The sequence below is a fragment of the Lutra lutra genome, chromosome 2 (assembly GCF_902655055.1).
Source record: "Lutra lutra chromosome 2, mLutLut1.2, whole genome shotgun sequence".
Taxonomy (NCBI): Eukaryota; Metazoa; Chordata; class Mammalia; order Carnivora; family Mustelidae; genus Lutra; species Lutra lutra.
In genome coordinates this window covers 61,556,664-61,583,766 of record NC_062279.1, presented here as the reverse complement: position 1 = coordinate 61,583,766, position 27,103 = coordinate 61,556,664, and the positions used below count along the sequence as shown (strand labels likewise).

General features: G+C 39.2%; 1 protein-coding gene across 1 annotated transcript in view; it reads left to right on the top strand.

Moving 5' to 3' along the window:
• Window positions 1–8,003: 8,003 nt before the first annotated feature.
• The window catches only part of ANAPC10 (anaphase promoting complex subunit 10), a 97,484-nt gene continuing 78,384 nt past the window's right edge, over window positions 8,004–27,103 (top strand). Inside the window, 1 exon segment of the mRNA XM_047717554.1 lies at window positions 8,004–8,124. Within this exon segment, the coding sequence (XP_047573510.1) occupies window positions 8,010–8,124 (115 nt within the window). The 5' untranslated portion in view covers window positions 8,004–8,009.

The following is a 27,103-nucleotide window of genomic DNA, read 5'->3' as shown; positions in this document are numbered from 1 at the left end:
TATCCATCTACCTGACTACCCAACATCTCTTCCTGAAGGTCTAACATGCATCTCCCAAACTGAATTCCTTAAGTCCCCACCAAAATTTGCTTCTCTAGCAGTCTTGCCCATTCTGTTAAATGACAAACTCTAGTCTTCCATTTACTCTAGCCAAAATTCTTGAAGTTATCTTTTACATGCCAAAATAGCAAATTCTGTCCAATTTACCTTCATGAATCTGACCACTTCTCATCACTGTGGTCTAAGCCACCATATTTCTCATATGCATTACTCTAATAGCTTCCTATCAGGTCTTTCTGCTTTACTCTTACCTCCTTCTACTTCAACTCTTGACGGTTCCTTCTCACTACACAAGCCAGGATGATCCTTTTTAAGTCAGATCATGTCACTTCTCAACACCTGCAATGGCTTCCCTACTCATTTTGAATAAAAGCCAAAGTCCTTAAAATAACTAATGAGGTACTGATCAGCCTCTATTACCTCCTGATGTCATCTCCACCTACTCTAGCTCTTGTTCATTTTGCTCCAGCCACACTGGCTCCCTGCTGTTCTTAGCACACATCAGACATGTTCTTGCTTCACAGCCCTAACATTTCTATTCCCTCTGCTTCTAATGCTATTCCCCCTAGTGAGTTACAAGACTCACTACTTCAAGTCTTAATGCTTATTTCTAACTATACTACCTATAGTATAGGTATAGTATAACATAGTATATTATAATATAGAGTACAGGTAGAGTATAGTATAATATAGTATAGAAATAAACTATAGTTTATTTCTAACTATACTAATGTTTATTTTCTAACTATACTACCAAAAAATATACCCTATGATTGTTTTTTTCTTCCCTGATTTGCTTCTTTAGTGCTTTCTACTATACCACACAGTATGTATTTCATATATATGGGTACACATGGTTTATGTACATATTTATTGTGTGTATATACATGTATTTATATACTCCTTCTCTCTACACAATATTTTTCCCACCCAAGTAAAAGATACTCCATCATGAGGGCAGGGATTTCTTGTATGTTCAGCCCAATGGCCTAAACTAGTGCCCAGCACATCATAAAAGCTCAAATATTTCTGTTGAATAAACGAGAAAATGAATTTGGATATAGTAAATAATTCTGATAGGTTAAACTGACTTCAGAAATATTGTCAATATTTCATAGTGACAGTTATCCACTAAAGTATATTACTGGAAAAAAAATTACCCAAGAGGAGACTAAGTATTTATGTAATAAAGAGAATTATGGTAACTAAAAGATCCACTCTACCTCCTTAAAACCTTAAAAACTGGTCGAGTTTTCATAACGACTAGAAGAGAAAGAAATTAAATGACTTTTGAATTGCTACAAAAAAACTTTCACTCAAAACTGAAGAGTTTTTAGTTATTAAAATAAAGCTGGACCACCATACAAATTACCTGGTGAATGAATGTCATGAAGTTCCTTCTACAGGATAATCCTTTATCACAAAATTGCTGATGCTAAACTTTATTTCTGCCAAATTACTAAAGTGTTTCATCTGATATTTTCAAAACCATTTTAAAAACCAAGTGACTGAAAGTGATGATGTATAGAAAAATAAAAACATACCAGAGATAATTAATAAGCTGATTTGTATAAGAAATAGAGATAAATTATAATCCATTTAAGACTAAGGAATATAATTCTTGTAGAACTCTGACTTGTGTCAACAATAATGACTAAATTTGTATATTATTTTCAAGAACTGGGGAGGAGGGATCCCTACTTTCTTTTTCAGTGACATACAGCACAGTAAAGCCGCAGGGGTGGGTGGTAGTAACAGACTGCTGGAGACAAGAGGAACTTGAAGATATTTCAGATCTGAAGACAACAACTGCTCAAAACAGGTACTCAAATAATGACTCTCACTGTCATTCTTCCAGCTGGGAGGGAAAAAAGGAAGTGAGAGGCATTATGGAAAGCATTTTTGGTCTAAGACCAAATTATCATAACATCATGTGAAAGCATTTAAAAGACTGCTGTGAACCAAATGACGCCTGATATCACATAAAATATTCCAGCCTATGGTTACTGTAAGTTATTAGTCTTATAAAACATGTAAGTTGGGAGTGGTGCACAATTTCTTGATTTCAGAGTCTTAAACTGACAGGTTTAGAAGGGACACCCAATAATACGTTTTTACTCTTTCAGAAATTTATTAAATGTTCTTAAAATGTTTTTAAGGGGCATAACAAGATTTTAAACACACAAAAAATACCCTTTTGGTACAAATACAGGTAAGAGCCCTTGGTTAACACTGACGAAACATTACTGTCAGGTAGCTGATTCAGTACGAATATTTCAGTATATGAGACCAATGTACTGATAAATGCAACACAACTACCACTATCATAAATGCCTAGCTAGCAGTCCCTGTGGGAGGAGAGGGTAAAACAACAACAAAAAATGCAACACAACTACCACTATCATAAATGCCTAGCTAGCAGTTCCCCCGTGGGAAGAGAGGGTAAAACAACAACAAAAAACCCCCAGCATAACCCCTCCCACACTCCTCCCACTTGTTTTTTGACTGTTATTTCTCACTCTTATGGACTTTACTACCCAAAAAAAAAGGGGGGGGGGAGGAAAACAGGTTTTCGTATTTTATGGGATGTGGGAATTGGCTTAGCCATCATGTCTACAAAGCAGGCGCCTTCGCGGCTCCTGATCCCTGCAGTTTGTATAAAGACAGGGAACACAAGTCACAAGAAGGAAAGTGCCAAGTGCTTTAAAGGCGCACCAAAAAAGACTACAGATGCTGAACTGGGAGATTACCTTGGGATAACCGAATACACGTTACTCTAAGAGAAAAGCAGAGCGACAACTGCCCCATTATTTCTATAAAGACCGGGGAACGGAGGATTCGACTCCATGGCGGCAAAATGCCATGACTCATCCCATAATTACCAAAGAAGCCGTAGAAGAAAAGGCTACGACTTCCTAGAATCAAATAGACACGTGTGACAATATATCCATTTTGCTGTGTCAAGGTAAGGATGGGGGAAAAAAGGGATGCTTTAAGTTCTGAAGTTGCCTTCTCTGTAAGGTTCAGCTTTCGGGCAAGAGTGTAGTCAAGGGGGAGTGGAGACGGTCTTATCAGGATCTCTGAGATGGCATCTAAGTCCATTCTGGTAGCCCCTGAGCGGGTGGCGAGCAACAGTGGCCGAGGTCCAGGTCAGCTGGAGGTGAGGAGTGACGTGCCTCCAAACCCTCGGCGGCGCCCCCGCTCTGGCGGTTCCAGCTGTCCCTTCCCAGCCGGCTGCCGCGCGCCGCAGCGTTCTCCGCCGCCGCCACCAAAGGCCTCGCCAAAGGCTCTCAGAGAATGCCCCTACAGTCTTTAAACCGTGTGAGGCCGCAGTCAACCGCCAAACCCTCCCGGGCTAGTCACGTACCTGGAGAAAACGATCCCCTCGCGGAGGGGAGCTCAGAGGCCAAATCTGTTCTTCCTCTCACGTCTCCCCACACACAGCGCGTTCCTACGGCCACCGGCCAAATGGCGGTACTCAGCCACCGCCTCGCGCATGCTTTAGGAACGTAGTGCGCGCGCCGCGACAGAGAGCGACAGGCGGAGCCCGGGACTTGGTCCGGCCCGGCGAGAACTGACGTCATTGAGCTGCGACTCCAACTTAACGTCGTTGGGGAAAGCCGGGCTGGGTCCTGAGTGGGAGTGGCACGGAGCTGCAGGGCATCCTAAAAAGCTGGGTACTGCAAGCCGGGTCTGTAAGCTGTAAGGTGCGTGGGTTCCCCTCCCCCCCACCATGTGGAGACTGGTTCTAGCGCAAGTAGATGCGTTCTCATCCCAGTTCTCGATCCCCCTTTTCCCCTCCTGATCCCAAGGGCCGCTGGAGAGCCATTGCCCATTCTGGCATTTCTTGCAGAGGTGTCAAGTGGGATCAGCAGAATCTGGTCCAAATACTGCTGGTGATGGCGATCTCTCCTTGGCCTCAGCCCCATTCTTAAGTGGGTGGCCAGGAACCCAGGCTTTCCGAGCTCCGTGTTTATCCACTTGGTGGCGTCCAGTACCAAGTCGGGCAGTTGAATTCTGTTCCAGTGAGGAGATGAGCCCCTCCCTCCCCTTCCCTCCCTCCCTTCCTCCCCTCCCTTCCTCCCCTTCTCTCCCTCCTTCCATCCCTCCTCCTTCCCTCCCTCCTTCCTTCCCTCCCTCCTTCCCTCCCTTCTCTCCCTCCCTCCTTCCCTCCCTTCCTTCTTTCCTTCCCTCCCTCCCTTCCCTCTTTCCTTCCTCTTTCTCTCTTTCTCTCTCTCTCCCTTCCTCCCTCCCTTCCTTCCTTCCTTTCTTTCTTTCCTTTTTTTTTTTTTTTTTGTCCAGTTTGACGTTTTGGAACGGTTGACAGCGACAGGATATTCAGTTTCTAGTGATAGTCACAGGTTTACTTGTCTCATCCTAGTCCTTCCTTAGCTTGTAGAAGGTGCATACTTTGGCTTAGGACTGCACTTATTCATTCAGTAAATTGCTAATTGAGCATTTAAGTCTCAGGCCTTTCTGAATTTTACAGTCTAGGGATTCCACTCTTATTTAATGAGTATCATGTGCTGTGTGGAGATTAGGAAACAACTGAGATCTAAAAGGTGTCAAGGAGATGGTATATTGAATTACTGGGTGAGGTTTCTAATAGCGTATATAACCATGTTCAGTGTCTGTAACTGCACTATGTAAGCTGTTTTACATATTGCTCACTACTGGAGATTTTTTTTTAATGTCTGCATAGATTTACCAAGATAACAAAAGAAGTAAATTTTGAGGTTTAGAATGGGTCATTTATTCACTTCTATGCTTTGAAACCATTTTTCTGACATCTTCTATGTAATGTAAATGGAACTTTTGGCGACTTGGGAGAAGTAATTTTTCTTTGTATCACTTAATGGATTATTTAAAGTGGAGACCTGTATCTCATTGTGGTTTTGTTTGTATTTCTCTGATGATCAGTGATGTTGAGAATCTTTTTCATATTTCTGTTGTGAGATAATCACGGTATGCCTGTCAGAATGGCTAGAATAAAAAAGACATGAAATAAGAAGTGTTAGCAAGGCTGTTGGAGGAAAAGGAAACCCTTGGCACTGTTGGAGAGAACGTGAATTGGGCACTATGGAAAACAGTGTTTTAATTAATCACTTTTCAAAAAATTAAGAAGAGAATTACCATATAATCCACTTACTCCACTACTGGGTAACTTACCCAAAGAAAGCAGAAACACTAATACGAAAAGATATATGCACCCCTGCATTCACTGCAGCATTATTTACCATAGGCAATATGTGGAAGCAACACAAATGTCCATCAGTAGATAAATAGATAAGGAAGATGTGGTACACACACACACACATACACATACACATACACATGATGAAATATTAGTCATAAAAAAGAATGAGATCTTGCCATTGCAACAACATGGGTGGACCTTGAAGGCATAAGATTAAGTGAAATAAATGTGATAGAGAAAGGACAAATATCACATGATTTCACTCATGTGGAATTTAAGAAACAAAACAAAAAATAAACAGACTCTTAAATACGGAGAACAAACTGTAGTTGCTAAAGGGTAGGTGGGTAGGAGAATGGGTGAAACAGATAAAGGGGATTTCGAGTAGACTTATTGTGGGGCACCTGGCTGGCTCAGTTGGTGGAAGGTGGGACTCTTTTTTTTTTTTTATTAACACATAATGTATTATTTGCTTCAGGGTACAGGTCTATGAATCATCAGTCTTACACAGTTCACAGCACTCACCATAGCACATACCCTCCCCAGTGTCCAAAACTAAGCCACCCTGTCTCTCCTGCCCTGACCCCCCCCCCCCAACCTCAGCTTGTTTCCTGAGATTAAAAGTCTCTTACGGTTTGTCTTCTTCCCCGGTCCCATCTTGTTGCATTTTTTCCCTCCCTACCCCCATAACTTCTACCACCCCCCCGCCTCTCAAATATCTCGTATCAGGGAGATCATATGATAATTGTCTTTCTCTGATTGACTCATTTCGCTTTGCATAATACCCTCTAGTTCCATCCACATAGTTGCAAATGGCAAGATTTCATTTTTTGATGGCTACATAGTATTCCATTATATATATACCCCACATCTTTTTTTTTTTTTAGAAATTTTATTTTATTTTTTAAATTTATTTATTTGACAGACAGATCACAAGTAGGCAGAGAGGCAGGCAGAGAGAGAGAGAGAGAGAGAGGAGGAAGCAAGCTCCCTGCTGAGCAGAGAGCCTGATTCGGGGCTCGATCCAGGACCCTGGGATCATGACCTGAGCCAAAGGCAGAGGCTTTAACCCACTGAGCCTCCCAGGCACCCCACCCCACAACATCTTTATCCATTCATCTGTTGATGGACATCTAGGTTCTTTCCATAGTTGGCTATTGTGGACATTACTGCTATAAACATTCAGGTGCACATGCGCCTTCGGATCCCTACATTTGTATCTTAAGGTAAATACTCAGTAGTGTGATTGCTGGGTCATAGGGTAGCTCTATTTTTAACTTTTTGAGGAACCTCCGTACTGTTTTCTAGAGTGGCTACACCAGCTTGCATTTGGAAGGTGGGACTCTTGATCTTGGGGTTGTGGGTTTGAGCCCCATGTTGGTGTAGAGATTACTTAAAAATAAAAATTAGGGGCAGCTGGGTGGCTCAGTTGGTTAAGCAACTGCCTTCAGCTCAGGTCATGATCCTGGAGTCCCAGGATCGAGTCCCACATCGGGCTCCTAGCTCCATGGGGGGTCTGCTTCTCCCTCTGACCTTCTCCCCCTCATGCTTTCTCTCTCTCTCAAATTAATAAATAAAATCTTTAAAAAAAAATTAAAATAAAAAAGAGGAGACTTATTGTGAGGAGGACTGAGAAATGTATAGAATTGCTGAATCATTATACTGTACACCTGAAATTAATATAACACTGTATGTTATTTATACTTTAATAAAATAAATTATCAAAGTAAATTTACATTCAAAATAAATAAAATGGAAACTAATATTTACATATTCTTGGAATATAAATATTTCCAAGAAAAAAGTCATTTGAATGAAGAATTTTTACTCAGAGGGGAGCCTGACTGGCTCAGCTGATGGTGCATGCAACTCTTGAGTTGGGTTGTGAGTTCGAGCCCCATGTTGCATATAGGAATTACTTAAAAATCTTTATTATTATTTTTGAAGATTTTATTTATGTATTTGACAGAGAGAGAGAGAGAGAGAGAGCACAAGCAGGGGGAGGAGCAAAGGGAGAGGGAAAAGCAGGTTCACACTGAGCAGGGAGCCCCATATGGGGCTTGATCCCAGGACTCTGAGCCAAGGGGAGCTGCTTAACTGACTGAGACACCCAGGTGCCCCTTAAAAATAAAATATAAAAAAAAAAAGGACTTTTTACTCAGGTATAGAATTATATAGCATTATAGAATTATAGATCAAATTGACCCCTATTACAGGTAAGGAAATAAAGCCCAGACCTGCCCAAAGTCTAGGCTAGTTAAAGGAGAGGCTGAAGTTAAAACCCTGATCCCATGCCCTTTGGCTACTGTGCTCTACTGTTGTGCACATCTTGTAAGTCATAATTTTATTTTATTTTATTTAAGATTTTATTTATTTATTTGACAGAGAAAGAGAACACAAGCAGGCAGAGAGGCAGGCAGAAAGAGAGGGGGAAGTAGGCTCTCTGATGAGCAGAGAGCCCAATGCGGGGCTTGATCCCAGAACCCTGAGATCATGACCTGAGCCAAAGGCAGAGGCTTAACCCACTGAGCCACCCAGGCGCCCCCATAATACATTTTAGAAACAAAAATTGAATTCCCAAGATTTTTAATTACAATAATTGAGTCATGTTACATGCATTTGAGATGATTAATATCAAGGGTATGTAAGTGATGTATTTTGCTATTAGATTTTAATTTTTAGCCTTTGTAGAAGATGCTCAGATCCTGGTATAATGTGGGTATTTTTGTTTTCTACGTAGAATATCTAAAAAATGACCACACCAAACAAGACACCTCCTGGTGCTGACCCTAAGCAGTTGGAAAGGACTGGAACAGTGCGGGAAATTGGGTCACAAGCTGTTTGGTCACTCTCATCTTGCAAACCAGGTAAATCAAAACAAAACAAAAAAAGTTGTTTGTAATAACTATTTATAGTTTCCTCATATGCTGAATGCTGGACTTTAATATTCTTTTTTGTTTAGATGCTTTAATTCTAAGGTAAATTTAATTGAGTTTTTATTTGTTATATATCTGTTTCCCATTTGCTTTACTAATATCCAACTTCAATTTAACTGCATATTTCATAAGGTTTCTTCTTACCCAGTTCTATCTCTGCAATGATTTAGTTATTTGGTGAGCATTTTTTGTTGGCTCTTTCTCTAGATGAGATAAGTGGGTGATACACTTTTTGAGTGATTGGGTATTCCTAAATAATTTTATTTTAATCTTGGTTAGTATAGAATTTTTGGGTGGCAGTCCTTTTCTCAAAAATCTGTGGATACTATTTCACCATTTCCTTTTTGTTACGAATAAGAAGGCCTAAGCTTGTCTCTCTTTTTTTCTAGGAGACTTGTTCTTTCTTTCTGGAAAGCATTTAAACTTTTTCTGTTCTTTTTTTTTTTTTTTTTTTAAATCTTCATGCTTCTGGATTTTTTTTTTTTTTTAAGATTTTATTTATTTGACAGATCAGAAGCAGGCAGAGAGGCAGGCAGAGAGAGAGAGAGGAGGAAACAGGCTCTCCGCTGAGCAGAGAGCCCGATGTGGGGCTCGATCCCAGGAGCCTGGGATTGTGACTCTGAAAGCAGAGGCTTTAACCCACTGAGCCACCCAGGCGTCCCTAAACTTTTTCTGTTTACTTGAAGTTTAAGATTCTTGCCAGGATATGCCAAGATACTTGTGTATCTTTTTCATCTGTCTGACTTATAATTTGATGGGCACTTTCAATCTGTAGACTAAAGCTCATAGAAAGTTTTCTAGCTTGAGGAACTTTATAATGTCATTGGTTTAATAGTCACTTTTCCTTTGGAAATTTGTTATTTACACGTTAAGACTCCTATAGCAATATTCCCAACCAGACCTCTTTTTTCCTCTTAAGATTTCTTTCTCTTTCTTTTTATAAGTAATTTTTGAGGTATAATTTATGTTCAATAAAAGTTATCCTTTTTAGGTGTATAGTTGTATGAATTCTAACGAACACATACCATCACAATCAAATATAGAATATTTCCATTATCCAAAGAAATTCCCTCATGCCCCTTTCTGGTCAGTCTTCTGCCCCCTTACCAGCTCCTGACAACCTTTGATCTGTTTTATATCATTTTAGTTATGCCTTTCCCTGTACGTAGCTTTTCAGGTCTGGCTCTTTCACTTAGTATTTGTGATTTTTTTCCATTGTGTTACATGTATCAGTAGTTTATTCCTTTTTATTGATAATTACTATTCTACTGTGTGGATGTACTGTAGTTTATCTACTCACCAGTTAATGGACATTAGGTTTGTGGTAACCACCTTCCAAAATGGTCCTGGTGATCCTTATCTCCTGATATTTGTGCCCTTCTGTTGACCTCTCCTGCACTGTCAGGATTGATCTCTGGAACTAGTAGGATATGCAGAAGTGATATTGTGTGATTTCTGAGATTCGATTGATCAAAGACGTTGTGACTGTGCCTTGTTCTCATTTGGATCACTCATTCGAGAAAGCCAACTGCCATTTTGTGAGGAAACAGTGGACCCTGTGGAGAGGTTTGTGTGGCAAGGAACTCTGGCCTCCTGACAGTAGCCTCTGAGGAACTGAGGCCTCTTGTCAATAGCATATGAGCAAGCCATCTTAGAATGGATCCGTCAGCCCCTGTCAAGATTTCAGATTAATTCCTTCAGATAACTTGACTGCAAATTCCTAAACATCCTGGAGCCAAAGTGCTCAATCAAGTTCCTCCCAAATTTCTATCTCATAGAAGTTGTGAAATAATGCATGTGTGGTGTTTTAAACTGCTGAGTTTTGGGGTAATTGTAATGCAGCAATGGTTAACCAAGATTGCTTCCCATACTAGGTGATTATGGATAGAACTGCTGTAAACATTCATGTACACATTTTTGTGTGGATGTGTGTTTTCTTTTTTTGGGTAAGTACTTAGGAGTAAAATTCTGTAGGAGTAGAATTTGCTTTTATTTCTTCATTCCCAGTCTATACCTTTTATTTCCTTTTCCTGTCTTACTGTGTTAGGTAAGACTTCTAATATGATACTGCAGGGGAATGGTGAAAAGGGACATCCTTCTAATTCCTGATCTCAGTGGGAAGGCTCTTAGGTTCTCACCATTAAGTATGGTGTTAGCTGTTGGTTTTTTCATTTGTATATAAAGTTGAGGAGGTTCCTTTCTAGTCTTAGTTTGCTGGTAGATATCATGTTGAATGGATGTTGGATTTTGTCAAATGCTTTTTCTATTGATATGATCATATATATTTTCTTCTTTAGCCTGTTGATATGATGGATCACATTAATTAATTTTGGAATGTTGAACCAGCTTTGCATGCCTGGAATAAATCCTACTTAGTTGTGATATAAATTCTCTTTATACATGGTTTTATTTGCTAGTATTTCTTGAGGATTTTGTATTTGTGTTCATGAGAGATACTGTTCTTTCACGTTTTTTGTAGTGTCTTTGTTTGGTTTTGGTATTAGGTAATGCTGCCCTCATGGAACGAGTTAGCAAATATTTCCTCTGTTTCTGTTTTCTGGAAGAGACTGTAGAGAATTTGTATTATTTCTTCATTACATATTTGATAGAAGTCTAGTGAAACCACCTAGCCCTGGTGATTTCTTTTGGAAGGTTATTAATTTTTTATTCAATTTCTGTAATATACGTAGGACTATTCAGATTATCTATTTCTCCTTGTCTGAATTTTGTTGTATTATGTCTTTCAGGGAATTGATCCATTTTATTGAAGACATTAAATTTGTGGGCATAGAATTGTTTATAATACTCTTTTATTTTCTTTTCTATTATCCATGAGATTAGTAGGGATGGCCCCTCTTTTGTTTCTGATATCAGTAATTTGTGTCTCTTATCTTTTTTTCTTGGTGGCCATACTAGAGGTATATTAATTTTGTTGACCTTTCAAAAAATAGCTTGTGGTAACTTCTCTTTTAACTTACTTGTTTTCAGTTTCATTCATTTCTGTTCTGATTATCATTATTTCTTATCCTTATTTTGGGTTTAATTTACTCTTCTTTTCCTTGTTTTTTAAGGTGAAAACTTAGATTACTGATTCTAAGTTTCTCTTCTTGTCTAACGTACATACTCCATACTATAAATTTCTCTGTAAGCACTGCTCTCACTGATTCTACCGTTTTTGGTAATTTTTATTTTTCTAATCAGTTTCAAATATTTTACAGTTTCTTTTGATACTTCTTCCTTGATTCATCTGTTGTTTAATCTCCAAATATTTTGGATTTTCCAGTTATCTTTCTGTTAGTGATTTCTTGTTTAATTCTATTGTGGTCTGAGAGCATCTTTTGTAATTTCTATTCTTTTAAATTGTTTATGTATGTCTTATAGGCCAGAATGTGGTCCATTTTTGTGAACATTATACATGAGCTTGACGGGAATTGTGTATTCTTGAGAAGCTTGTATATTCAATTGTCACTAGATAAACTAATCTGTAAATGTCAATTTGATCAAGCTGATTGATGGTGCTATTCAGTTCAACTGATTTACTAATTTTATATCTGGGATAAAGGCCTTAGCCTTTATCCCAGATATAATTATTCAGAATTTAAAATTATTTAGATATCCTTGTTTTTGTTTGCCTTGGTATTTTCGCATTTCCTTAGAGACTCATTAAAGGGAGTCTAAGTTTATAGTTCTTTTTTTTTTTTTAAGATTTTATTTATTTATTTGACACACAGAGAGAGAGAGATCATAAGTAGGCAGAGAGGCAGGCAGAAGGAGGAGGGGAGCAGGTTCCCTGCTGAGCAGAGAGCCGGATGCGGGGCTCGATCCCTAGACCCTGAGATCATGACCCTAGCCGAAGGCAGAGGCTTAACCCACTGAGCCACCCAGGCGCCCCAGTTTATAGTGCTTTGAATTGTAATCTCATGGTATTAATATAGGAGCCCTATTGATACGGTGGTAAGTTGTAGGGGGAACAGAGGTGTTCTATAATCCTGTGACTAGATCTTAGTCTTTTAGTGGGTGTATATCCATGGCTGTGACCTTTACAGGTGCTTCTCACTCCCCCGCCCCCAAACTTATGTAGGAGACAGGAAAGCTAGAGGAGTCTGAAGTTGAGTATTTTTCTTTCCCCATGTCAATTAGGCTCTAGTAAAACCCATGTTGGTTATACTTTAAAACAGTTTTCATAGAAGTCAGGTCTTTGTTGAAGAGAGCACAATGCTCTGAGTGTATTTCACAATTACTTTCCCCCTCCCTCTGCAGGAGGCACTGGAGAATTTTCTTTCATCTTTATCCTGAAGGGAATCTGGTGGGGGCTCCTAGGTAGAATTCAGGAAAAGGTAGATCTCTTCCTAAGGCTGGGCTTCTAAGAGTTTTTCTCTCTTAACCTCGTCCATACTCAGTCTCCAGCCATTAGTCAGTTAGCAGTTACTCTAATAAAGTTTTTGAACCAGTTGCTGACTCTAGCAGCAGTTGCTGCTTCTGGTAAGCTATGATTCTCTGTATTCACCTGTTTCTTCAGTTTCCTGGGTGGTGGTTTGCCCTGTGACCTCAATTCTCTGTTGGACTTAAGAAGTATTACTGGTTTTCAGTTAATTCAGCTTTATTGCTGTTGTTCTGAGGATGAGTGACATTTTCCAAGCCCTTTGCATGTCAGACTGGAAGCTGGAAGTTTTTCCTTTCCTTTTAAACTATATATATCTTTATATTTGAAGTGGATTTCTTATAGACAGCATTGGGTCTTGGTTTCTAATTTAATCCGATATTTATCTTTTCATTGGGAATGTTTAGATCATTTACATATTTATGTATTGATACCATTAGATTTAAAACTACTGTCTTGAAATTTGTTTTCTTTTTTTCTTGTTTTTTTTTTTTCTTTCTTTTTCTATCTGTTTTTGGATATATTCAGTATGTTTTATCTCCACTGTTGACTTATTGGTTATACATCATTTTTGAAATTTTTGAGTGGTTGCCCTAAGGCTTACAATATATATCTTTAATTATCACAGTTTACCTTCAAGTAGTAGTATACCACCATAGATAATGGTGTATGAATCCTTCAGCAGTGTACTTCCAGTTTCTCTCCTCAGTCCTTTATTCCATTTGTGTTATACATTTTATTTTTAGATATTTTAAGCTTCAGGATATATTGTTGCTATTTTTATTTTAAATGGTAAATTATTGTTTGGAGCAATTAAAAATTAAAAAAATAATTTTTATGTTTACATTAATTTTTTTCAATTTTTGGAACTTAATTTCTTTGAATAGGTCAAATTCTATCTGGTATCATAGTCCTTCTACCTGAAGAACTTTCTCTTTTTTTTTTTTTTAAGTCTTTTTAAAAAATATTTATTTGTCAGAGAGTGGAGAGAGAGCAAAGCAGGGAGAACGGCAGGCAGAGAGAAAACCAGGTTCCCTCCTGAATAAGGACCCTGATGCGGGACTTGATCCCAGGACCCTGGGATCATGAACTGAGCTGAAGGCAGACATTTTTTTTTTAAGATTTTATTTATTTATTTGACAGAGAGAGAGAGAGAGAGACAGCAGGAGAGGGAACACAAGCATGGAGAGTGGGGGAGGGAGAAGCAGGCTTCCCACTGAGCAGAGAGCCTGATGTGGGGCTCGATCCCAGGACCCTGGGATCACGACCTGAGCAGAAGGCAGACACTTAATGACTGAGCCACCCAAGCACCCCTAAAGGCAGACGTTTAACCACCTGAGTCTCCCAGGCATTCCCTGAAGAACTTTAACATTTTTTTGTATTGCAGGTCTGCTAGGATTGTTTGTTTGAAAAATTTTTCATTTTGCTTTTATTACTGTGGTATATTTTCCCTGAATGGGATTCTAGCTTGGTGGATTTTTCATTTTTTTTTTTTTTTAAATAGGATAATGCCTTTGTATATATATACATTTTTTTTAAGATTTTTATTTATTTATTTGACAGAGAGAGATCACAAGTAGGCAGAGAGGCAGGCAGAGAGAGAAAGAGGAGGATGCAAGCTGCTTGCTGAGAAGAGAACCTGATGCGGGGCTTGATCCCAGGACCCTGAGATCATGACCTGAGCTGAAGGCAGAGGCTTAACCCACTGAGCCACCCAGGTGCCCCTGGATTTTTCATTTTTTTACTTTAAAGATGTCATTCCATTATTTCCTGGCTTGCATAGTTTTTTTTAAAGAAAAATCTGCTCTAGTCAATGTAGCTTTTGTTCCTAGCTGCCGTTAAGATTTTATCTTTGATTTTCAGTAGAATAAATATGATGTGTCAGAGTAAGTGCATGTGTATTTAATATGGCTTGAGATTCACTGAGATTCTTGGATCTTCTGGTTTGATGTTTTGCATTATTTTATGAAAATTCATGGCCATTATTTCTTCAAGTATTTCTTTTGCTCCATTTTTTATTCATAGCTTTTAGATGCTTTATTTTTCCCACTTTTTTCCCTCACTTTGTTTTGCTCTGGATATTTTTTTTATTGATCTAAGTCTTCAAGTCTACAGCTTCTTTCTTTGGCTTTGTTGAGTTTCATCTCTGATATGGTGGTTTTTTATTTATAGCTTTTCCACTGACTTTTTTAAAGATTTTATTTATTTATTTGACACAGAGAGAGAGATCACAAGTAGGCAGGCTCCCTGCTGAGCAGAGAGCCCGATGCAGGGCTCAATCCCAGGACCCTGCGATCATGACCTGAGCCGAAGGCAGAGGCTTTAACCCACTGAGCCACCCATGTGCCCCTCCATTGACGCTTAAAAGAGTTTTCATCTCTGTTGAAATTCCCTATCTGTTCCAGCATTTCCTCCATCTTTCACTCTAGATTCTTTAACATGTCAATCATAATTTTTTATTTTTTATTTTATTTTATTTTTTCTTAAAGATTTGGTGGGGGCTTGTGCCAGAGGGGGTGTTTTTTTTTGTTTTGTTTTGTTTTCTTTTTGTTTTAATTCCAGTGAGTTAACATACAGTGCCATATTAGTTAGAGGTGTACAGAATAGTGATTCAACACTTCCATACATCACCCGGTGCTCATCACAACAAGTACACTCCTTAATCCCCATCAGTTATTTTACCCATCCCCCTACCCCTTCCCTTCTGATAACCATCAGTTTGTTCTTTATAGTTAAGACTGTTTCTTGGTTTGCCTTTCTCTCTCTTTTTTTCCCCCTTTCCTTGTTTGTATTTTTTCTTAAATTCCACGTATGAGTGAATTTATATGGTATTTGTCTTTCTCTGACTGACTTAGGTCATTTAGCATAATACTCTGTAGCTCTATCCATGGTAGTTGCACATGTTAAGATTTCATTTTTTATGGCTGAATAATATTCCATTGTGTGTGTGCATGCATGCACGCATGCACATACAGACACCACATCTTCTTTTTTTCTTTTTTTTTATTTATTTGAGAGAGAGAGAGTGAGCGCACATGTACACAGGCAGGGGGAGGAGGTGAGAGGGAGAAGCAGACTCCCCGCTGAGCGGGGAGCCCAATGTGAGACTTGATCCCTGGACTTGGATCATGCCCTGAGCTGAAGGCAGATGCTTAACAACTGCACCACTCAGGTGCTTTGACACCACCTTTTCTTTAGCCATTCATCAGCTGATAAACACTTGGGCTATTTCCATAATTTGGCTATTGTAGTTAATGCCGCTATAAACATTGGAGCGCATGTATCCCTTTGAATTAGTATTTTTTCTTTGGGGAAATACCTAGTAGTGCAATTGCTGGATCAAAGGGTAGTTCTATTTTTAGCTTTTTGAGGACCCTCCATACTGTTTTCCACAGTGGCTGCATCAGTTTGCATTCCCACCAACAGTGCAGGAGGGTTCCCCTTTTTCCACATCCTTGCCAATACCTTATTTCTTGTGTTGTTGATTTTAGCCATTCTTATAGGGGTGAGGTGATAATGTCATTGTAGTTTTGATTTGTATTTCCCTGATGATCACTGTTGTTGAACACCTTTCATGTGTCTGTTGGCTATCTATATGTCTTCTTTGGAAAACTATTCATGTCTTCTGCCCATTTTTAATTGGGTTGTTTGTTTTTTTGGGTGTTGAGTTTTACAAGTTCTTCCCCTATTTTGGATACTAACCATTTATCAGATATGTCATTTGCAAATATCTTCTCCCATTCTATAGATTGCCTTTTAGTTGTGTTGATTGTCTGCTTCACTGTGCAGAAGCTTTTTATTTTGATGAAGTCCCAATAATTTATTTTTGCTTTTGTTTACCTTGCCTCAGGAGACATATCTAGAATGAAGTTGCTATGGTTGATGTCAAAGTGTTACTGCCTGAGTTCTCCAACCACGGGAGTTTTTTTTTTTTTTAATGTTTCTCCATTTTTAGTTTTCAACTATCTCTGTACTCCTGTGCTTCAGAGTGTGTCTCTTTCCATGCTCTTGCCTTGTCTTCAGTAGTAGAATGCTGTGCTTTGTCACTCAGTGCAGGCTTCTCTGTTTTCCTGGTCCAGCTATTATCTTAGCCCTTGTGTGCCTGGCCTCTAAGGTAGGGCTTTCTCAGTATTTTGGTCCCCCCTACCTATGATAGCCAAACTCTGCCTTGGATCTGTGGCTGGTCTTTTGTGGGAGAGTTTTCTGCCCACCCCCCCATCCGAGGAAGGGTTGTTCCCTGTATCTACCCCCAGGTGTAGAACATTTTTTCTTTTAATCTTCTCCCAGCAAAGAAGGGTCTGTCCTGGAGTCAGTAGGTTTGATGCTCATCCTCCAGCAGCTTAAGTCCTTTGTTCTGTTGGAGAAAAGGGTTTGGGAAGGACAGTAGGTTTTTTTGCTTTTCCTGCAGTGGTGGTCAGTTCTTTTCTTCACGCATCTACCATTGAAGTATGTTTTCTGGTCTCCTGGTCTCCTCTAAATCTTTCTGTTACATAGACAGTGAAGGGCCTTGGAAAAGAGTCTGAGAGTCAGTGTGCATTCCCCTTAGATTTGGGACTACCAGGGCTGCTGTCCTTTTATGCTAGCCCACACTTGGCCTTTAACAGGTTGTTTAGCAGGTTTTGCCTAATGTCTTATGTGTCTGTTTGGCCACTGTTCCTTCCTCCCATGCTCTACCACAATTGGGACAGGCTATATATCATTTTTCTCCTAAGGTTGAGAGGTGCTCCTTCTTGGGTTTTAGACTCTTTGGTTGCTGCATTATTTTCAAGCTCTTATGTTTTCAAGAAAAATTATGAGTTTGTAGTTTAGCCTCTTCCTGTTTGAATGGAAGTGGTGCCTTTTTTCCCAGCTTTCTACATCTTGGGCTGCTTCAGAAGTTTCTAATATTCTTTATAGTATAAAATAGTTCTATGAATTTGCTCAAATTGAATACCTACCTTTGCTTGATCTAGTAGCATAATTCAATTGGTGTCTTATTGTATCAATAATGGGGTATAAGTCAGTGTCAGTTCATATCCCTTGATGCTATGAAGTTTGCAGAGGGCAGTGTATAACTGGCTCCCTGAAGATGCCCCACAGTTCTGACAGCTTGGAGGTACAGAATAGAACAGTAGTTCCACTGCCAGGGGAGTGGTGGGATCACTACAAAATGTGTTAAGTATGAAAGTCATGCAGTTCATCAGTGTTGTGTCAAACGTTACACTTGCATCACCTTTGGGTCCCTCAGTGAACTATCATTAGGTGATTATTTTCTACATAAAGAGTGAATGACTGCTCTTTATTAATGAGAAGCAGGATGAGAAGGTTGTTTAACCTTCGCTTCTCTGTGGTCAGATATTTTTCATTTCTAGGCAGCAGATAATTGCTGAAGTTTGTTAACACTTGAGAGTAAAAGTTATAAAAGACAGAATCCTTACTATCAAGGAGTTCACAATCTAGTGGAGGGATTAAAGCTTTAAACAAGTCATTATAATGCAGTGTAATAATTTATAACTCTTTAGTGCTTACTAAATGACATGTCCTGTTCTAAGTACTTTGCATGTGTATACAGTACATACTGTTATTGTTATCATTTTCTAAATGAGGAAACTGTAGTACAGAAAGTTAAGTAATTTGGCAATGATCACATAATTAATGGGAATGCTGTGACTCAAAGCAGTCAGGTTCCACAGTGTCATACTGCTTTCCACTAAGTATGGGTTCGATAGTGACCCAGAGGAAAAAGTGATTGATTCTGCTTAACAGATCAGGAAAGGCTTCATGGAGATGCTTGTTCTTCAATGGAACAAGAAGCGGATTTCATTGAATAAAGACACAAAGGCAAGGGGGCCCCTGGGTGGCTCAGATGGTTAAGCATCTGCCTTAGGCTCAGGTCATGATCTCCAGGTCCTAGGATCGAGCCCCATTTCGGGCTCCTGGCTCAGGAGGAGCCTGCTTTTCCCTGCCCTCTGCCTCTCCCCCTGTTCATGTTCTCTCTCTCTCTCTCTTTCTGTCTCAAATTAGTAAATAAAATCTTAAAAAAAAAAAAAAGGGGCGCCTGGGTGGTTCAGTGGGTTAAGCCGCTGCCTTCGGCTCAGGTCATGATCTCAGGGTCCTGGGATCGAGCCCTGCATCGGGCTCTCTGCTCAGCAGGGAGCCTGCTTCCTCCTCTCTCTCTGCCTGCCTCTCTGCCTGCTTGTGATCTCTCTCTGTCAAATAAATGAATAAAAAAAAAAAAAAAAAAAGAAATGCTTTGCTCTAAAAAAAAAAAAAAGACATAAAGGCAAGAGGAACAATAGGCACAAAGGTGTAGAGCTTAGACAAAACAGCTCATTCAAAAGTTTTAAGTAAAACTAGAACAGAAGGAAGTGGCGTAGGTAAATCTAGCTAGTTAGGTAGAGGGCTGATATAGAGGGCTTTGTTAAACATTTGATACCTTATTGTACAGAGCTCTTAAAAAATTTTAAGTAGCAGAGTAAAACTTTTAGTATTCACATTTGAGAAGTTTAGAGGATGGATTGAAGTGAGCAAGGTTAGAGGTAAAGAAATCATTTAGAAGACAAGGAATAATTTAGGGGAGAAGTGATATGAGGAAGACTTTAAATAAACTTTCTAAATGTTTTTTAAAATTATTTTTATTTTTTTAAAGATTTTTATTTATTTACTTGACAGAGAGAGACACAGCTAGAGAAGGAACACAGCAGAGGGAGTGGGAGAGGGAGAAGTGGTTCCCCACATGGAGCAGCGAGCCCAATGTGAGGCTTGATCTCAGGACCCTGGGATCATGACCTGAGCTGAAGGCAGACGCTTAATGACTGGGCCACCCAGGTGCCCCAAACTTTCAAAATGTAAAATAACAGTTTGTGGGAGGTACAAATTTACTTGCCTGCTACAGTGTGGTAGGTGGTATAGAGCTTTGCAAAATTACTCTGTCTTTGGAAATAGTGGTCCAATATTTCACTCAGATTAAAGTTGGGATGTATTTAGCAGATTCAGCCTAGTTGAAGACGCATCACAAACAGTTCCACAATTCAGCACAATTGTCAGTCTCTGTCCAAGAGACTGGAAAAACTAAAGGTCAGATTTGTGTGACTGCTAGCATTATAACAGAGTCTTATTACAATAAATTAATCATTTAACTTCATAAGCCTTAAATTCATATCATGTTGGGCAACAAAATTAGGGGACAAATAGGTACATCTTCTGTGTTTGAGTCCATATTTTATGCTTTATAAGCCAACAAAAATAAGTATTTCATGAGTTTGTGTTTTGTGGACATCTGATCCATGACATATTTTCCACTCAATTCATATATTTTATCAAGACATTTCTTTTATGGGTTAATTTTGAGAGGCATAATTAGATGATGTAAGTTGTTTTTCTTTTCTTTTTTTTTTTTTAAAGATTTTATTTATTTATTTGACAGAGAGAGATCACAAGTAGACGGAGAGGTAGGCAGAGAGAGAGAGAGGGAGGGAAGCAGGCACCCTGCTGAGCAGAGAGCCCGATGGGGGACTCGATCCCAGGACCCTGAGATCATGACCTGAGCCGAAGGCAGCGGCTTAATCCACTGAGCCACCCAGGCGCCCCTGTTTTTCTTAAAAAAATAACTGAATTTTAATTTAAGTTTATGCCATAACTGACCATTGTGATCATTGAGTAACTTTCTGGTTGAATAGCAATATGTGCTTTGGAGAAAATAAAACAACAATATAATAAATAGACCAAGAAAGGCTTTTCTTGGAAAATGAAATTTGTGCTGAGATGTAAATGTTAGAAGAATCCATTGTGCAAAGATTTCACAGAAGAACCTTGCTAACAGAGGAAATAGCTACTTCAAAGGCTCTAAGCTAAATGGTTTGGCATGCTTGAGTTTCAGAAAGAAGTCTAGTGGGCTAGTGGATGGTGGGTAAGGAGGAGAAGTGGTAGAAGATTAGGCTGGAGACATAATTAGACAGGGGCCAGACTGAATTCTGGTAGAATTTGGATTTGAAGTACAATTTGGATCTGAAGTACAAGCAGGTGCCATTGGAGATGTTAAGCAGGAAAGAGAGATGATCTGATTTTTTTTTTTTTTAATTTCTATGGCAGAATTTATTTATTTATTTATTTATTGAGCGGGGAGGGCAGAGGGAAAGGGAGAATCTTTTTGTTGTTGTTGTTCTCAAAAAAATCACTATGGCCATTGAGAATAATGACTGGTAGGAGAATAATGGTGTAGACCGGTGGAGGAAAGACTAGTACAATAATTTGTGTCAGATGATGTTGAATTGGAATAGGCTCGTGGTGGGTGATGTGGAGAGAGATGATAGCTTTGGGATATATATATATATATATATATATATATATATATATATATTTTTTTTTTTTTTTTTAAGATTTTATTTATTTGTCAGAGAGAGAGGGAGAGAGAGCGAGCACAGACAGACAGAATGGCAGGCAGAGGCAGAGGGAGAAGCAGGCTCCCTGCTGAGCAAGGAGCCCAATGCGGGACTCGATCCCAGGACGCTGGGATCATGACCTGAGCCGAAGGCAGCTGCTTAACCAACTGAGCCACCCAGGCGTCCCTGGGATATATTTTTAGAGGTGGAGAAATTATGACTTACTAAAGGAAAGGAGAAATTCAAGACTGACTCTTAGGCATCTGGATGAATAACTCAGTATTATTTCCTAAGTTGAGAAAGTGAGGTGGGAGGAAATACATAGGTTTTGGTTCAAAAAAAAAAAAAAAAGTTATGATTCAGACACATTAGTTTTGAGATCAGCATTCTAGTGAGGTGTTTATTAGGCAATTGAGTATAGAAGCTTGGAGCTCTGGGGAAAGGTCTGGGGTGGAGACACAAAGTTGAGTTACCAATATATTGATGATATTGTAAGCTTGGGACTGGATTGGCTCCCCTAAGGAGAGATTGTTTTTAGAAAAAAGGGTAAAGTCTCAGGGCTCCTTCAAGATGTAGAGATCTGGCAAAACAGCAAGAATAAGAATCAGCAAAGGGAACTAAGGAGAAGTAGCTGCTGAACTAGTTGATAAACTAGGAGAGTGGGAGATCATGAGAAGAGAGTGTATCAAGAAGTTAATTCTTCATCTCTTTATTTTCTTCCTTTTTTCTTAAATTGAAGTATTCTGGACATGCAATATTGTATTAGTTTCAGGTATACACCATAATGTTTTGACAATTCTGTATATTACACGATGCTTACACCTTGGTGAGTGTAGTTATCATCACCATACAACATTATTATAGTATTATTGACTACATTCCCTATGCTTTACTTTAATTTTACCCATAAAATCATGACCTGAGCTGAAATCACAAGTCAGATGTTTAACTGACTGAGCCGTTTAGATGTGCCCTTCCCCTGTCTTCCCCCCACTTTTTTTTGACAGGTCTTGCTAAAGGTTTGTCAATTTTATCTTTTCAAAGAACCAGCTCTCATTATGTATTATTTTTTAGCCTATTTCATTTATTCTGCTCTGCTCTTTATTATTTCTTTCCTTCTACTGACTTTGGGCTTTGTTTCTTGTTCTTTTTTTAGTTCCTTTAAGTTTAAGATTAGATTGTTTATTTGAGACTTTTCTTGTTTCTTGAGGCAGGCCTGTATCTCTGTAAAGTTCCCTTTTAGATCTGCTCTTACCTGGTCGCAAATATTTTGAACTGCTATGTTTCTGTGTTTTTTTGTTCCCTGGTATTTTTCCATTTCCTCTTTGCTTTCTTTGTTGATCTGTTGGGTGTGTGTGTGTGTGTGTGTGTGTTTTAAGATTTTATTCATTTATTTGACAGACAGGGATCACAAGAAGGCAGAGAGGCAGGCAGAGAGAGAGGAAGAAGCAGGCTCCCTGCCTAGCAGAGAGCCCGATGTAGGGCTGGATCTCAGGACCCTGGGATCATGACCTGAGCGGAAGGCGGAGGCTTTAACCCACTGAGCCACCCAGGCACCCCATCTGTTGGTGTTTTAATAGCATGTTGTTTAGCCTTCATGCGTTTGTGTTTGTTTCTTCATTTCTTTATATAGCACTTAACACTTTATATTGTAATTTATCTGCTTAAGTCCCTTAGTGCTGGCCAGTAGAATGTATTGGACTGTACAGTGAGATAGCTGCTAGCTATGTGTGAGTACTTTAAATGTGACTAGTGTGACTGAGAAATCAGATTTTAAATTTTACTTATTTTTAATTAGTTTAAATGTAAATAGTTACAGCATAGATAGTGCATTAAATAGATGAACTCTTCCACAGAGACCTCATGTAATCTATCTTTGTGTCTTCAGAGTAAAGATAATGCCCTAGTTATAATAGTGCCTTAGCAGATATGAAGGTATTTGTGTTAAAAGATATGTTTTACGTGGCAATGGCTGTTTTAGTCCTAAAGGTAATCTAAGCTGGGCTAGTCAGATGTATCTCATCTATTGATGTTGTGTTAGTTAGCTCTTGCTGCACTAATGGTGTGTAACAAACAACCCTAATCTGTCAGTGCTATATTATAATAACAAAACTTATTTCTTGCTTGGTTATGACCTGGCTCTAGGTTGTGAATTGGGTCCAGGCCTGCTCTGTGTGTTCAGGCATGATGTCTTAGTGGGGTGCCAAAATTCAAAAGGCCAAGCCAGACCTTGCAAGCATATTTAAAACCTCTGTTTGGGGGTGCCTGGATGGCGTTGTTGGTTAAGTGCTCAGGTTTTGATTTCAGCTCAGGTCATGATCTCAGGGATCCTGGGATGAGCCCTGCATCAGGCTCTAAGCCCGGTTCAGAGTCTGCTTGTCCCTGTCTTTCCCTCTGCTCCTCCCCCAATTCATGCACTCCCTCTCCCTCTCTCTCAGGTTCTCTCTCTCTCAAATAAATAAATAAAATCTTTATAAATAAATTAAATTAGACCACTGTTTGTGTCACATTCATTCACATTGGTGTTGACCAAAACAAGTCATGATTAAGCTCCAATATGACGAGTGCAGAAGGATTTTCTTCCCATGGAGGATGGCTAGAGAAGAGTGGCTGTTTACTAAGCAGTAACAGTAACCATAGGTTAATGCTGGTTTTCTTTTCCTTAGAGATGTGGTTCTCATCTGGGGATGATTTTGCCCCATAGGAGACATTTAGTAATGTCTGCAGTTGTTTTTGATTGAGACAACTGCCAGCAAGGGGAGGACTATGACTGACAGCTAGTGGATAGAGGCCAGAGGTGCTGCTAAATACCCTATAATGCTCAGGACACCCCTGCCCCTGAAGGAATTATCCAGTGCACAGCATCACTAGTGCCCAGGTTGAGAAGACTTGCCATAAAACAGTAGTTCTAAAATTTTAGCATGTATCAGAATCACCTGTAGGATTTATTAAAATACAGACTCTCAAAGGAGTTAACTCTGAAAATTTCTGATGTAGGTCTAGAATTCCTAACAAGTTCCCAGGTGACAATGATGCTGCTGATCCAGGGACCATACTCTGAGAACCATGGCTTTAAGATTCAGTACATCGGGGCGCCTGGGTGGCTCAGTGGGTTAAGCCGCTGCCTTCGGCTCAGGTCATGATCCCAGGTCCTGGGTTCAAGCCCCACGTCGGGCTTTCTGCTCAGTGGGGAGCCTGCTTCCTCCTCTCTCTCTGCCTGCCTCTCTGCCTGCTTGTGATTTCTCTCTGTCAAATAAATAAATAAAATCTTAAAAAAAAAAAAAAGAATCAGTACATCGTGTAAAAGGTTTTTTTCTGGATAATATCATTTGTGTGCATTATCATAGTACCTGTTAAAGCACTTATCACAAATTTGTCTTTTAGTTCTTTTGTTTGGACTAAAAGAATTGAGGTATACTCTGTGGTGAAGCTTTGGAAAAGAAATTTACTGAGTCATGGCATTGGTACAAACAGATATTTATAAAATGTTCTGTTCGTGAGACATATTTTGAACAAGTAGAAGCTGATAATCTTGCTTAGTACTCCAGAGGTGAAGATTTAGGCTGATTGGTTCTTGACGAGATTGCAGAGATTGTACTTAACTTAGTTGTACTGTTGTAGTTTCATAAGCAGTATCCTAAAAACAAATTTAAAATGATTAGTCTTGAGTTACAGGACATCTCTTATTCTGGATATGTTATTTAGTTTTTTTGTTTAATGTTTATTTTGCTTGATAAGAACAAACATCATTTTATGAAATTCTTTGAGCTCACACAGATAAAATTGTGAAATGAAGAGAAAGAAAAACTAGTCAAATAGCTAAAACAAAGTTAGTGACAAAGGTCTTTTTATCATAGAACATTTAATGGTGGAGCTCTTAAGGAAGAGTCATATAATTGAGTTATTTTCTGTTAGGGAGCTCATAAGCTTGTAAGAAGAAAAAGGTATTTAAAACTTACGAACTCTTTAATTGGTAGCAAATAACTTTTTATCTTATAACTTGCAGAAATAAATGTTCTGGATTAGCCCTAAAAATAATGTATAAAGAAAGAACAGAAGCATGGCCTAACGTAGCACTGTCCAATAGCAGTATAATGCAAGTTGCATGTGTAATTTAAATTTTTCTAAGAGCTACATTAAAAGGATAATTGGTGAAATTAGTTATAACAATATGTTTTTAATCCAATATAAGTAGACTTATTATTACTGAGATATTTTGTATTTCTTAATAGTCTTCAAAAACCAATGTGTATAGCAAATCTAAAGTTGAACTAGCTATATTTCAAGTGTTCAGTTACCACATGTAGCTAGTGGCTATCATATTGTACAGCACAGATCTAAGAGTTATAGAGTGAATAATGGAGAGCTCAGTTCTTAAATTTTAAGATTTTCTTTGGGACAATAGAAAGCTATTTTTTGAACATTTGCCTGGGTCACTGGCATTGAAGAATCTATCTAAAGATACTGATCTGATTATTTCCTGATCATATGACTTACCTACTAAAAATCTTCAGTAGGTTGGCATATTTTTCAAGATAATTTATACTTCATCTCTTAGTGCATTAAAGTTCTGTATGATCTGGTTCCCTTTCATATGTCTCTGGATCATTTCCTGATTCAATCCAATGTGGGTAGCTTTAGCTCTCAAAAGGACTTACCTTTGTTTCCTGTAGATTTTTACTTTTCTTTTCTTGTGCCATTAAGTGTTTTCCTCTTTACTGAATGCTAACCTTGCTCTTTTATCTCTTTACGTAACTAACTCCTATTAGTACTTCAGAATTAGATGCAAAAATTATTTTCTCTGGGAAAATCTCTCTTATTCACGAGTATATACTGTAAAGGCAGCATGTGCAAATTTAAGATACAAATTACAGACTGGGGAGAGTATATTTGGATCACGTGGAATAGCCATAGGGTTAATATCTACAATAGCAGAAGAGTATAAATCAATTAAAGACTGAATACAGTGAAAATGTAGGCAATATTGAATAGGTATTTTCTATAAGAAGAAATATAAATGATCAGTGAAAGTTTGAAATATAATTTTTCACCTATCAGGTTAGTAAATACGTGAAAGAATGATTGCATTTTAGCATAAGTACAGAGCAGAGCTGTCGAACAGAAATTAATAACAAACCATATATGTAATTTAAAATTATCTAGTACCATATTAAAATTTAAAAATTTAAAATTAAGGAGGAGTCAACATGGTGGAGAAATAGCAGGCTGAGACTACATCAGTAGCAAGAGATCAGCTAGATAGCTTATCTAAGCATTGCAAACAGCTACAAATCCAATGGGGGATCGAAGAGAAGAAGAACAGCAATTCTAGAAACAGAAAATCAACCACTTTCTGAAAGGTAGGACTGGTGGAGAAGCGAATCCAAAGCGGCGGGAAGATAGACCGCGGGGGGAGGGGCCGGCTCCCGGGAAGCGGCAGAGCAACGGAGCACAAAATCAGGACTTTTAAAAGTCTGTTCCGCTGAGGGACATCGCTCCAGAGGCTTAACCAGGGTGAAGCCCACGCGGGGTCAGCGTGGCCTCAGGTCCCACAGGGTCACAGAAGGATCGGGGGTGTCTGGGTATCGCAGAGCTTACAGGTATTAGAACGGGGAAGCCAGCTACAGAGACAGAGCTGAGGAGTGAGCTCTAAACTCGGGGTTACCTTGAACCGGTCGCAGGCTCGGTCAGCTTGGGGCACGGCTGGAGGCCAGGGTGACGGAATAATTGGGCGCTGTTCTCTGAGGGCGCACTGAGGAGTGGGGCCCTGGGCTCTCGGCTCCGCCGGGCTGGAGACTGGGAGGCCGCCATCTTCATTCCCGTCCTCCGGAACTCTACAGAAAGCGCTCAGGGAACAGAAGCTCCCGAAAGCAAACCCGAGCGGATTACTCAGCACGGCCCCTGGTAAGGGCGGTGCAATTCCGCCTCGGGCAAAAACACTTGAGAATCACTACAACAGGCCCCTCCCCCAGAAGATCAATAAGAAATCCAGCCAGGACCAAGTTCACTTACCAAGGAGTGCAGGTTCAATACCAAGGAGAGCAGCAGAATTCCAGAGGAGGAGAAAGCAAAGCACGGAACTCATGACTTTCTCCCCATGATTCTTTAGTCTTGCAGTTAATTTTTTTTTTTCAATTTTTTTTTCTTCTTCTGCTAAATTTTTTCTTAA